We start from the raw sequence: 14,606 nt of genomic DNA on the forward strand, positions 1-14,606 counted from the left end.
GGTGTCTTCTCCTCACATTCCTGTCAAAGTGACAAACATTAGGGGTGCTCGGGTGGTGCAGGGGGTAAAGTACCACCGCATCCACAGTGGTGCATCCGGCCGGGGGCGAGCGTATACCGTATATGAATAACTGTCCAGTGTAGTGTTCAAGGGGAGGTAAGCCGGGTGAGGAGTTTCATCTTTGTTGCTGTATTTCTACAGGCTGTGGCAGGACTCGGAACAGGGGGGGGGGGGGCACTGGGGGGGCTACATCCTCCCGGTGGGGGCTCCTTACTGGCAGGTGAGCCAGTAGGGTACAACGGCAGTGTGCCCAGTGTTGCCAGATTCTCTGAGAGAAACAAGCAACCAGGTCTAGGTAAACCAGCCAAAAAGAAGCGACTATGGGCCACATGAGCACTTTAACATATACATCAGCTATTTGAAAATAGCAGATCTACAAGCTCACAACGCGTCGCGATGCGACGCGTTGTGAGCTTGTAGATCGTCTATTTTCAAAAAAACTATTGCAGGGAAATTATAATAAGCAGATCTGGCAACCCTGAGTGTGCCCTACACAGAAATGTGTGAGGAGGAATTAATTGGCTTATTTACAAAATTTGTATGAGGGGGGGGGGGGGGGACCCCATGCCTCCCTGCTTGGCACTCAGTTACCATGTGCTCATGTTTGAAATAATACCACATCAGCATCAAGGGTTGGATTGGGCGCCTCACGCTACATAAACAGGAGAGAGACTCCTGCCCTATGGGCCACAGATAAGAAGATAGACAGAGGGAGGAGGGAGAGTGCTAGGAGAGGGTGAGGCCTGCTGTCTCTTCCTCTTCCCGGAGGTGGTTGCAAGAGAGGGCATCATCACACGTTCCTGTCCAAGTGACACATATTAAATACATACACAAAAAGACTGACAGACAGACAGAGGATGCTGATCGGGGCTGATGACTCTTTTTCCTATGGATTAGTCACCCCATGGAGACTTGAATTCATGGATATATTTTTTTTTATGTCGCATTCCTAAGCCAATAATTGGATGACCAGCAGCGGTTCCGGTAGGAGACACAAAGAGTCTCCTTTGTATCTCCTACCGGAACCGCTGCCTACTGGTCCGCTGGTCATCAAATTATTGGCTTAGGAACGCGATATAAAATAAATCTCCATGGGGTGACTAATCAATAGATTTTTTGGGGGGTGAACTATCCCTTTAGTTTAGGCCCTATTCAAAAATGTAAAAAATATACGGTCTCTGTGGAGTCTGGGGGTTAGAATCCACCACGGTGCTTCCGGCTTTGTCAAGCTCAAGCGGAGCCTGTCAGCAGGGGAGTGATGGGCGGGAGGAGTAGGTAAGACGAAGGCTCCACGTCCTCCCGGTTGGGGCTCCTCCTCACTGGCAGGTGAGTCAGTATGATACAGCAGCAGTGACAACACACAGTAAGGTGTGGGGAGGAACCAATAAGGACTAAAAGTGGGGAGAAAAAGGGGTAAAAAGCAAGAAATAAAATATAAATTTGAAAAAACTAAAAACAAATAGCCGATCTACAAGCTCACAATGCAACGGATTGGCAATTTTTTCTCCTATGCCGTCATGCCTAGAATAGGGACGACAGGCGTAAAGAGGTTAAACATCAGTACACATTGACTGCATGATACCGCTGTTGTAAAACAAAAAGTCAAATAATGGTATGGCTGATCTACCTAGCCTGGAAACCAGACTAATCTGCCATTGCAATAAAATAAGTTGCCCTCATCAGATTTGGTCTGGCACGGCTCAGTTGTGATTGGATTTCACTCCCGCCGAAGTAGTGAGGGACCAATCATATGGGCCGGGTTTATCACCAGTGGCATCTGTTGAATTGGCCCCTTGGAAATGCAGGTTCCACACAGAGATTCCAGACTAATATCTACACAGTGATATTAGTCTGGCCATGCCAGGCTATGAGATACCGGACAAACCCACATATGGGCAGTGGTGGAAAAAGTACTCAAATGTTTTACTTAAGTAAAAGTGTCAATGCTGCAATGTAGAAGTACTCTGTTACGTAAAAAAAAGTAAAAGTTCGGAATTCTAAATTTACTTGAGTAAAAGTACAAAAGTATTGGTATCCAAATGTACTTAAAGTACCAAAAGTAAAAGTACTCAAATATTTGAAAATAGCAGATCTACAAGCTCACAACGCGTCGCGATGCGACGCGCTGTGAGCTTGTAGATTGGCTATTTTCAAATAGCCTAGGTATAAAATAGGTCTAAAGTGAATATGTTTTATAATAATTTGAATCTACAAAGTAACTAAAGTTTTCAAATAATTGTAATGGAGTAAAAGTACAATATTTACCTCTGAGATGTAGTGGAGTAGAAGTAAAAGTATAGACAATTGGAAATACTCCAGTAAAGTAAAAGTACCTAAAAATTGTGCAGCACTTGAGTAAATGTACTTAGTTACTTTACACCACTGTATATGGGTCTGGCTCTAGAACCTGGATGGATGAAACACAGTGGTTCAGTAATATATGTTCCCAGCACACTCATCATAAAAGGTACAGAAGCACATCACAGCAGAACAACTTAAAAAGCAGTAAAACAGCAAAACACTGAAGAATTAAGAGATCTTGACGTATTGAAAATACTCTGGAATGATTCTGTTAAAATAGAACCGTTTAATAATTAACCTTTAAAAGGGAAATGTCATCATCTTCATCAGCCAGAACAAACGAGAGTCTGAACAGGCTGTGAGTACAGTTTACAACATTTAATATTATAGACATTTTATATACATTTCTTTTCAGCCGTTTTTTGTTTTGCTTCTTTGAGACACAATCTTTCAAACCTGTCGTTTGTAAAACAAATAAAAGTACAAAACACCAAACTGATCAGAATGTTGTTGTTTTTTTCTCCTCGTTTTGGAAGACTAGAAAAAAATACTTTGATGGTACTAATCGTGGTTCTTGATCGTGGTATTAATCATGCAATTAGACAAACAAAAATGTAGTTTGGTACACCACACATTTTAGCATGTTTGAAAATAAAATGGTTTTACAGAATAAAACAAAGGTTTTATGAATCCGTACGAGCCTTAAAATACGTCCCCTAGCAACACACACTGGCCCGTTACCTGGCAACTGTTGCCACGGTAACTATTTGGTTGTGACTGATGAGACAGGTTTTAATTCTGCAGTGAGACCGGTTTTAGTCCTGCAGTGAGACAGGTTTTAGTCCTGTAGTGAGACAGTTGGCCCTGTAGTGAGACAGGTTTTAGTCCTGCAGTGAGACAGGATTCAGTCCTAAAGTGAGACAGGTTTTAGTTCTGCAGTGAGACAGGTTGTAGTCCTGCAATGTGACAGTTAGTCCTGCAGTTAGACAGTTTGTGATTCTGCAGTGAGAAAGTTTACAGTCTTGCATTGTGTGTGAGACAGGTCACAGTCCTGCAGTGTGTGAGACAGGTCACAGTCCTGCAGTGCGAGTGAGACAGGTGTAGGCAGATGTGCGGGGGCGGGGCTATAGCAGAGAGGATTCTTAAAAAACACTTTATTTTACACTAATATGTTAAATATGCAAATAATGCTTGAAAAGGATGACAATGATTGGCCAAAACAGTTCATTTTCCGCTACATTGACGACGAGTAGGGGGCGGGACTTTAAAACGCAGGGCCACCCACCCGGAGGATGGAACCGTGGCCGTGGTAACCGCGTCCTCCTCCTCGTCCCATAGGCTGTAGCGTTTCAGGAGCAGCAGTGTTTTTGTGAAGGGTCCTCGTGTTGTCCTCTACGCCAGTGGGTCTCAACGTCCGGCCCGGGGGTCCACCAGCGGTCCAAATGGACCCTTGCGGGTCTGTAACTCTGAGAGTGTACAAATGGAACCAAATGGAACCGTAAGACGGTTGGTTTATATGGTTTAGTTCAGTGATTCTCAACTTTTTTAAACTTCAAGGACCCCCAGCTCGATATGCATTAGACCAGTGGTTCTCAACGTTTTCAGGATGTGACCCCCCCCCTCCCACCCCCCACCCTGACAAGCACTTGGAATTGTAGGAGTTGAGGCATTACATTTAGTTTGACTCGGTTCCACAGATAAATAGTGAAAATAGCAGATCTACAAGCTCACAACGCCTCACAGTAGATATGTATTTCCAAATTGTTTCTCCTCCTCTTTCTTGTATTATTTGACAATTTGGCCCAATGTTTGACCAGTTTCTATAGTATAGTTTGTTGATTACTTTTGATGCAGTAATGGTCTTTTTCTTTTCTTTTCGAGCTGTTAAAAAGGTCTTAAACGTCCTAACATTGTCACTTTACCGTCATCTGGCGACCCCCCACCCCGGGGGTCCCGAGCCACAGGTTGAGAACCACTGCATTAGACCCCCACGCCACACTTTAATCTCTGGGACCTCCAATCTACACTGTAAGAAATCCTCAGTGTTAATAGAAACCCATTCCTTTTGTACGCTCCCAGAGTTACAGACCCCGTGTTAAAGAGTCCATTAAGGACCCCCTGGTGGTCCCCCGGACCGGACGTTGAGAAACCAGCGCTCTTTTACACGTACACCCTGGCGAGGGCGTCGGCCCCCGCGGAGGCGATGTAGGCTTTGGAGGGGTGAAAGGTCACGTCGTAGATGGCCTCCTCGCTCTTCTTCCTGTGCGCCGTTATTTCCTGAACGCACGTCTTGCTGTCCAGGTTCCACAGGCGCACCGAGCAGTCGTGGCCTGAGGGGGGCGACACAGAACAAAGAAGTTACAACCTCTTATTGACACTTATCTCACAGATATTTTTGCTGAGCTCAACAAGCTGAACAGCTCCATGCAAGGAAGATTCAAACGTTTTACAGCTGTACGGATTTATTAAAAAGATGAAAAGGTGGATACAGCGAGTGGAGAGTGGTAATATAAGTAGGTCGGGAGTGGCTTATTGTCTTTAACAGCCCATAACACACGGGAGTCTGTCCCCGGTACAATGCGCTAGACCCCTGGTAGATGGATTGCTGAGGCGGAGCTCCACACCTACCATCAGCTCCAAGCCGAGCCGTGCTACCAAGCCGTGCTACTCATACGCTGAGTTGGCGGTGCCCGGGATCGAACCCATGACCTTGTGGTCTGTAGGCGAGAGCTCTACCGACTGAGCTACCCGGACACAAAACCTGACTATGTTTCCATCACTTGAGGATTATACTGACAGTACTGACATTAAAGACATTATCAGTGGCCATTTGAGGAGGCTTGTGTCTCAATTTGAAAAGTACTTTGCCGAGTCTGACCAGTGGCAGCAAGTGGATCCTGCTCCCATTCAGTGATGCAGCAGCAGAGGGTTCAAGCTTAACTCCCACAGAAGAGGATCAGCTCATTGACATGTCCGCAGACTCTGTTAGGAGGCACACGTATGAAACACAGCCCCTTGCAAAGTTCTGGATGAGTTGTAAGGCAGAATTCCCAGAGCTTACAGCAAAAGCAATGAAGTTGTTACCTTTTGCAACAACATACCTCTGTGAGAGTGGGTTTTCCACACTGACTTATCTGAAGAGTAAGTACAGGGCTAGGATGGAGCCAGAGAATGACATGAGACTGTAGACAGACCGTGTACAACTCACCATGCCCAGAAATCACACTAACTGTAAGTGTAACTTATAAAAGTTATTGATGCTCAATTATTTCACCTTTTGCTTCAGTGATTGGAATAGCCTTGAATGAAAATGCTGCATTTTTATGGTTTTGTCAAGAAGTATGTTGTACCTTGTACTCATTTATAAAAAAAATAGTTTCCTAGGGGTTGTGGGCATCACTTCCTGTCGATTTGATTGGATCAAATTGACAGGAACCCCTAGGGAACTTGTGGATAGGAAAAAAAAATGGAAAAAAGAAAAAAATGAGAAACTTGTCAAGCCTGCAGTGAAATGTGTCTTCAGTGTTGCACATTTGTCTCACATCACACAATTGTGTGATTGACTGAAAGAGGCTTATATTGAGAGAGGACTTGGGCTGTCCTGCTTGGTCCAGGGAGAAGACACTTTTGTAAATAGTTGATGCATTCAAATGTGTCAGTATATCCAACAAAAATGTTGTGCTTGCCAAATGATATCCCTGATCTTTACTGATAATAAAAATGCTTTGAAAACCATTTTTTTGTGTCCAGCTCATGACTGTGATAGTATGATTAGTGAGTAACAAGTATGAAAAAAAAACTGAATCTTAACCCATGGAATGGTGCATGAACCCCCCACCACTATTGTGTGGGGTCGGTCTATGATGGACCCACTCGACACAATAGTGGTGGTCCCCAGGTTGCTTTTAGTCAGGATGGTGGTCCCTGGGTCAAAATCAGTTGAAAACCCCATGTCTAAACAATGTACTATTGAAATAACCATCTGACCATTTGAAACAATAACATACCAGGTAAACAATGAACTTAGCATCCATTGGTCCACACAGTGGTGGAAAAAGTACTCACATTTTGTACTTTAGTAAAAGTATCAATACTGCAATGTAGAAATATACTGTTACAAGTAAAAGTCCGGTATTCAAAATGCACTTGAGTAAAAGTACAAAAGTATTTGCATTAAAATATACATAAGTGCTGAAAGTAAAAGTACTCATTTTGCAAAATGTCCCATTTCAGAAGTTTCCAGATGTATGAAAATGCTTTGAAAATAGCAGATCTACAAGCTCACAACGCGCCACAAAGCGACGCGTTGTGAGCTTGTAGATCAGCTATTTTCAAATAGCCTATGTATGCATAGGGCTGAAGTGGTTAATGTATGTTTTGTAATGATAATCAAAATCTACAAAGTAACTTAAGTTTTCAAATAATTGTAGTGGAGTAAAAAGTACAATATTTGCCTCTGATATGTAGTGGAGAAGAAGTAAAAGTATTGAAAATTGGAAATACTCTAGTAAAGTAAATGCACACTTGAACACAGTACACTACTGCTCTCTGCTCTTCTATTGAGATCCTGTGGTCTGGTAGGACACCTACTGGCTGACAAGTGGTACTGCCTGGAAGGCCAAATTCAACATCTCCCCTGATTTAAGAAGGTTTATTCTTATTAGCTCTGTGGTACAAATGTCACCACTGAAATCTCAGGAGGGACAAAAGTTACAGATTGCACCTTTAACCTGAATCCAACTTATTATTAACAAAGATAATTTATAAACAAAGGGGGGGGGGGGGGGTAACCCCCATAACTCTGAAAGTGTACAAATGGAACCAAATGGACCTATAAGGGAACATTTGGTTCCTTAACTATCAATCATTTAGCTGGGGACCCCCTGGAACCCCCTCAAGGACCCCACATTGAGAACCACTGCTTTAATCCATTCAATCCGGGAACGCATCTACAAAATGTCTTCTAAATCCTAACAGTTTTCTGAAAACCTTGTTGTTATAATATCAGTGGTGCTCAAACCTTTTCATGTCAAGGACCCCCAACATTATATGTATTTGGTCGCAGACCCTCATTTCAAAATATGTTGTTCCAGAGACCCCCCACCCCCCCCCCCCAGAAGCAAAGATTTGAGTTAAAGATGTTAAATTGTAAAAAAAAAAAAAAGAAGCAGATCTACAAGATCATAGCACGGCACCGAGTGCCGCGTTATGATCTTGTATATCTGCTATTTTTTGAATAGCCCAAAGTATAAAATAATGGTTATAGCTAAAGAATCTAAAATGACACAGATGCTGTTACATATCTGTGTATTTAAGAAGGGTTCTATTTATTATAATTATTGCACAGTGTTTGGTATGAACCCTGACCTAAGAGCTGTCAGCAGCCGTGTGCATTGGCAGTGTGTAACATGCTTGCCATGGTGTTACACACTGTCTGGTGCTCAGGGAAAGTTTGGTCTAAATGTGGTGTCCAAAAGTTTGGTAACACCACGTTCTGTACATCCTGTTTGTGAAAATGTTGAACTTGCTAAGAAGACATGTTAAAATGAAGACTTTCGGGGCAGCCTGACCGATTGTTAGATTACTTGTTAAGCAGTTTGATTTGATTCCTCCATAATACAACTCTGTTTGTGATTTTTGCCAAACTTTTGATGTAGTTTAGAGTAGTTAGATTAGAGTAGAGTTCTCTTGTAATTTTCATTTGGTGTAGATAAGGTTAGTAAGAGGTTTAAAAGTAAGGATAGGTTTAGCTAGGTTTATTTGGTTATTGCTTTGCGCCGGGGCTCATTTTCTGTGTATGTCTAAAGTTAAATTCTTGTCTTGAAAATTGTCTATTTGTAAATTCATTGTATGTACAAATTCATTTCAAACCTAAAAAGAAACCAAAGGAAGGTCATGCAATAAAACAACAATTCACTTTTCAAGCTTATGTCACGGTCCTTTCATTCCCTAGACTAAGGATCGTAACAGATGCGTTTCCGGATTAATGAATTAATAGATTAATGAATAGATCTCAGTGCTGATTGGTCACTTACTGCCCAATCTGGGAACCCATCGCCAAATGAAAAGGAAAAACGTTCTTGAGAGATTACTTACTGCCTGACATCAGATAGATGCCGTTTGGGTCCACAGCCAGACTGGTCACTGCGTCCAAGTGCGCCACCATGGCATGGATCACTTTCCCTGCGCGCGCACACACACACACACTTATTAACCATATTCATTTTCGTAAAATTTCACATTTCTTTCTGTTCCTTTCTGTCTTTCTGTTACGCCAATTGAACCTTTGTCAAGACCCGCCCGTGTTCTCGCCCCTCTCTCACAGCCATTATTAGCTGCTGTTGCTTGGTTGGACAGAAATATTCTCTTTCCATCCATTACCACGTGTTTTTCATTCTTTTTTTAAACGTGGCCTCCGTAAAGAGGAACATCTCGGGTGCGAACACAAACAAAGCTGATTCAGACAATATAGAACAGTAGTTTTTTTAATAAAAGTGTTAACTTCCTGCTGATTTTACTATTTGAAGATCCGGATCTGCGGATCCAGTCCGGGTTTTCTTCAAAATCAACAGGAAGTTAACATTTATATTAAAAAACACAAACAGTACTGGGTTTGGGGATGTTCTATATTGACTGAATCATCTTTGTTTGTGTTCGTTTGTTCGAGGAGCATATTTTGAATTATCCATTTCTAACCAATGGAACAATTATTTTAGATTTCTTGTCCACCTTTGGAGTTACATCATGGCAAGGTAACTACACAACCCAAACCTCTACCAAAGTGGTCTTGCCCTTTAAGCAAACTCAGCATAAACAACCAGAAGGAGGCCGAACGAGGGCAGAACAAGGAGGATGGAGCCTGCTTTTTGGTCGGTCAGGGGCCAATCAGAAGGCTGACAAAAGGGTCAATTGACCCTTTGTCACACACAGCTGTGTGGAAACGAGATAGTATGAGATTAATGCAGTCAAAGTCTCACCTGATTTGTTATCAAAGAACTTGATGTGTCTGTCCTCGTGAGCTGTGATGGTTATGGGTAGTGTAGGGTGACTCACCACCCTGTTGATGTGGTTGATACCTGACACAACATGACACACACAACATGGTTTATACCTGACACAACATGACACACACAACATGGTTTATACCTGACACAACATGACAAACACAACATGGTTTATACCTGACACAACATGACACACACAACATGGTTTATACCTGACACAACATGACAAACACAACATGGTTTATACCCGATACAACATGACACACACAACATGGTATATACCTGACACAATATCTTTACCATAGAAATACATGGAACACTGTCTTTACCATAGAAATACATGGCAGACTGTCTTTACCATAGAAATGCATGGCAGACTGTCTTCACCATAGAAATACATGGAAGACCGTCTTTAATATAGAAATACATGGCAGACTGGCGCTGCCAGCTCAAAAGGCGTTCTATGTGGACAACGCCCCCAATAGTTCAAAATGATTTTTAAAGTTAGACTTACAATTAGGAAAAGATTCAGGATGTGTCCTCAAAGTTTAGTAACACTAAAGTATGTGTGTGTGTGTGTGTGTGTGTGTGTGTGTGTGTGTGTGTGTGTGTGTGTGTGTGTGTGTGTGTGTGTGTGTGTGTGTTCGTACTTGTGTCTCCTTGTCCGTGGAGGACCAGGGTTGGCTGAGAGGTCTCCAGGTCAAAGGTCACGATATCTCCACTGCTGAATGACGTCACCATGTGGGCGGGGTCACAGCCGATGAAATCTACTGATGTCGGGATGCCGTGTTCTACACACACACACACACACACACACACACACACACACACACACACACACACACACACACACACACACACACACACACACACACACACACACACACACACACACACACAGCCATTTAAATATATATTCAAATCATTTGAAAAATAGATCTACAAGCCTGAAGTTTTTCGACTATCAAATCTACATTTTTCAAATTGATTGGAAAACTGCACTTTATGACACAATATAGGTTCCAAACATTGGTAATCAATGGTTAAGGACATTGGTTCTGGGACCAGGGGGTCCGCAGCAAAACGAGGAACAGTTTCAACACTTAAAGTGTTAAAATATTAATTCGGGGGTCCTTGACATGAAAAGGTTTGAGAACCACTGCTCTAGTGTTAAGTGTCACGTTTTACAGATGTTCTACAGATGTTGTGCAGATTTATCATGAACTGTTTCTTTTTACTTTTTTTGGCTGTTCACGAACTTCTTTGTCATAAAAAATACAGCGTATGATGCGATTATATCAGATTCAACACATATGGGATCAGATAAACCCTATACATATAAATGCAATGCACATAAACATACAGTATATTTACACTTTTAAACATTTTCAACCATATCAACAAAACCTTTTATTTTTTATTTTGAAGTATGAAATTCTGTATTTCAGTTCTTAGTGATGACCAACATATTAAATATGTGATCATGAATTGTTTCTAACTGTATATTTTGATATATATTTGATATTTTGTGTCGTTTGTTGCAGTTGTTTGACTGCTGAATGTTTATTGGACCACAATGCTTTGTTTTTTCTGTCATTTAAAAAAAGAATCAATCAGATATTCAATCAATCAATCAAAGTTCCAACCTGTGTTAGCAGAGAAGGTGTTGATACATGGGTCCTTCTCCTCCGGGTTCCACAGCTTGACCGTTCGGTCCGCAGAACACGACAGGAGGAGGTTCTTAACGCCGCTGTAAGCCAATCCCCACACAGCGTCTGTGTGGCCCGCCCAAGAGCCCGCCAGCACCGTGGGGTCTGATTGGACCACAGAGAAAGGGGAGGCGTTGATAACTTAATGGTTACATTTGCCATATGTTTTGTCATATATTTCAAAGTTGTTACATTGTATTGTTGTGTTAGTACAGTACCTTTAACATTTCACTGTTTGTACTGAGAGAGATGCTAGCTTCATTGTTTACCCGGTATCCAATAGTTTTAATGTATAGATTATTAGTTTGATAGTATAATGTCCAGGCTGATGCTAGGTTCCTGGCTTACCTGTGATCCTAGTTTACTGAGGCACTACAATGACTGTCTCTCTGCATTTGATGTATGTGTTTATCTTGCTTATTGTAAGTCGCTCTGGTTAAGAGCATCTGCTAAATGCCTAAATCGTAAATTGGAGAGAGAGACAGAGAATGAGAGTGAGTGTGAGTGTGAGTGTGAGTGTGAGTGTGTGTGTGTGTGTGTGTGTGTGTGTGTGTGTGTGTGTCGTGTGTAGGGCTGTCCCGATTCAGCTTTTTCACTTCCAATACCGAAACTGCAGCCTTGATTTTCGATACCGATCCGATACTATTTGTTTTTTTACTAGTCGGTCGATACCGATATCAATCCGATACCAACATGTATTTCTGTCTCTATTCTGACTGATATCAGGCAGGCAGCATACTTTTATATCTTTACTTTTGTATTACTTATTTTGTAGTCTGGAATGTTGGGAAAGGCTTGATCCAATATACGTCCCCAGAATAATAGTCCACAACACACCCATTTATATGATTCATTATTAACCAATGGATTCAATCTTCTGCTGATATGGGAGTACTTGGATCCACTAAGGTGCATGCGTGTGGTGTGTGTGTGTGTGTGTGTGTGTGTGTGTGTGTGTGTGTGTGTGTGTGTGTGTGTGTGTGTGTGTGTGTGTTTGCGTGCGTGCGTGTGTACACCCTACCGTAGTTCTGGTATGGGTCAACAGTAGAACTTGGTACGTTCCAGCAGCAGATGGTAGAGTCCACTCCTCCAGTGAAACACTGAGCTCCACTGGAGCTAACCGCTAACGACAACACCGCTCCGCTAGCAAAACACAAAGGTTACAATTCAGCCCTCACTTATCACATTAGGAGGATTTTGCATGTGTAGTGTCGCTCTGTGTGTGTGTGTGTGTGTGTGTGTGTGTGTGTGTGTGTGTGTGTGTGTGTGGAAATGGCCTAATAAAAACTATGAGTGTGTTGATGCATACCTGTGAGCTCTGAACGTATAGATGGGTTCCACATCGAATGAGGCACTTCTATAAAAGCACAAACACCTTCATGAATATCATCATCATCATCATTAGCATAAATGTCATCATCCTTATAATCAGACCACAATTAAAAGTTTTCATTTTCTCTCCAATTTAGTCGTTATGCCAACCCTCCTCATGTGTATAGTATAGTGAAGTCCCTGTCACTGCTGACCCCTAGTGTTGGTGTTGGGGAAGGCACAGACAACCACACGAGTCCCCCTGGTAACACATTAGAAGTCTCCAGCCTCCAGTCTCACTAGGACTGCGTAACGCATGTGGAGGAACACGCCATCCCTCCCTGCTCTGTTCCCCGCAGGACAGGTGCAGTGACAGAGATCACCCTCCCCTGCTGGCTTCAATTCTGTTCGCTGGAAGCGGAAGCAACTGCAGAGGAATCAAATCCCAGTTTCCACAGAGGAGGGCAGAAACTCTATCCCTGCGCCACCCAGACGCCCCTATGTGAATGAATAGTGTCTATTGTATAGTCTACTGTCTGAATAGATGTCGTAGTAGTAGTAGTAGAAAATAGTGGTAGTAACAGCATTAGTACATACGTACTTTTTAGTAGGTAGCGTTTTGGTGAGGTTCCACAGTTTAACCGTGTGGTCTTCAGAGACGGTGATCAAGCAGGGTTCTACAGGATGGAAGGCCAGACACCGGACTCCGTCAAAGTGACTCCGCAGGACGAACTGAGGACTCCACGTCTTACGGAACGAAGACTCCTTATTGGACAACAGCTGTAGAGGAGCAGGATGTCACACGTTGTGTGTGTAAGTGAACTGTTTGCGAGTGTGTGTGTGTGTGTGTGTGTGTGTGTGTGTGTGTGTGTGTGTGTGTGTGTGTGTGTGCGTGTGTGTGTGTGTGTGTGCGTGTCTTACGTCGTAACTGTAGTCCGTTTCGTCGTTGGTAACGGTGAGGTCAGCGAGTTCACCCAATCCAAGGACACTCTCTAGGACATCGTCTGGCCCCGCCCCCAACATGAAAGACTTCCCACTTCCTGTTGGGAAGGACAACGGCTCCACTGAGAGAGAGAGAGAGAGAGAGAGAGAGAGAGAGAGAGAGAGAGAGAGAGAGAGGGAGGGAGAGAGAGAGGGAGTTTTCTCATTGACGTGACAGAGCAGAGATGTCACTGTGATAGTTTACTCAAACTTTTACATGTCAAGGGTGGCCTTAATACATATAATGTTTGGGGTCCTTGACATGAAAAGGTTTAGTTCCAGGAACCCCCAGAAGCAAAGATTTGAGTTAAAAATGTTGTTTAAAAAAAAATATATTCAAAGATTTGCAAAAATGATCACGATAAAAATTAAAAAAAAGCAGATCTTAGTGTGGCACAGAGGGCTATGAGCTTGTATATCTGCTATTTTTTAATAGCCAAAGTGTAAAATAATGGTTATAGGCTGTTGCTAAAAATCTAAAATGACACAGATGCGTTCCCGGATTGAATGGGTTAATATGTCACATGTAAACCGTACTGGTATACTGTCATTTTTATCAATAAAGGAAATCACGTACATACAGAAATGTTGTACATAATATTGTAGGTGTTTCTTACATTTTGGTGGGTGCTACAACATTGAGTTGGGATCACCAGTGTTTTACCAAGAAAACGTTCATTTTGAGCCCTGGGTCCAGTGTCTTGCTCAAGGACACTTTGACACAAACCCCTTTGAAGCCGGGGATTAAACCGGGAACTTTCCGATTCCCTACCCCTGTGTACTGTTATAGTATACAGTTTTGTGTGTGTGTGTGTGTGTGTGTGTGTGTGTGTAGTGTGTCTCACCCCATTCCGTTCCGTCTCCAGAGCTGCGGGCCTCTCCAGCCCCCTCCCCCTCCCCCTCCAGAAAATCAAACTCCTTCATCACTTCCTCCTCCTCCTCCTCATCATCACCTTGCTCCGTAGCCAGACCCTCATTACACATCTACACGCACACACACACACACACACACACACACACACACACACACACACACACACACACACACACACACACACACACACACACACACACACACACACATTTCATATCTGTAGGATGGCAACCTCATGTGTCCAAAACTGTTACATTTCAGGATTCAAATGGAGAACAACGATATTATATACACATTATACCTAATGCTTTTTTTATACTTAAGGTCTTTACACACCGGCTGCAAAATTAATAAACAATACGAATC

At 42.7% G+C, this 14,606-nt stretch overlaps 1 protein-coding gene across 1 annotated transcript; it reads right to left on the minus strand.

The window, feature by feature from the left end:
• Positions 1–4,416: 4,416 nt before the first annotated feature.
• LOC308074633 (striatin-3-like) lies at positions 4,417–14,350 on the minus strand (the record flags this gene model as incomplete). Its single annotated transcript, XM_080414140.1, has 10 exons — positions 4,417–4,691; positions 8,458–8,544; positions 9,339–9,437; positions 10,016–10,156; positions 11,012–11,179; positions 12,096–12,217; positions 12,384–12,431; positions 12,987–13,165; positions 13,307–13,449; positions 14,212–14,350. The coding sequence occupies 10 exons, from the start codon at positions 14,348–14,350 to the stop codon at positions 4,522–4,524; spliced, it is 1,296 nt and encodes a 431-aa protein (XP_080270266.1). The 3' UTR covers positions 4,417–4,521.
• Between the last annotated feature and the right edge of the window lie 256 nt (positions 14,351–14,606).

Source organism: Gymnoscopelus braueri, assembly GCF_963280865.1.
Source record: "Gymnoscopelus braueri genome assembly, chromosome: 19".
Classification (NCBI taxonomy): Eukaryota; Metazoa; Chordata; class Actinopteri; order Myctophiformes; family Myctophidae; genus Gymnoscopelus; species Gymnoscopelus braueri.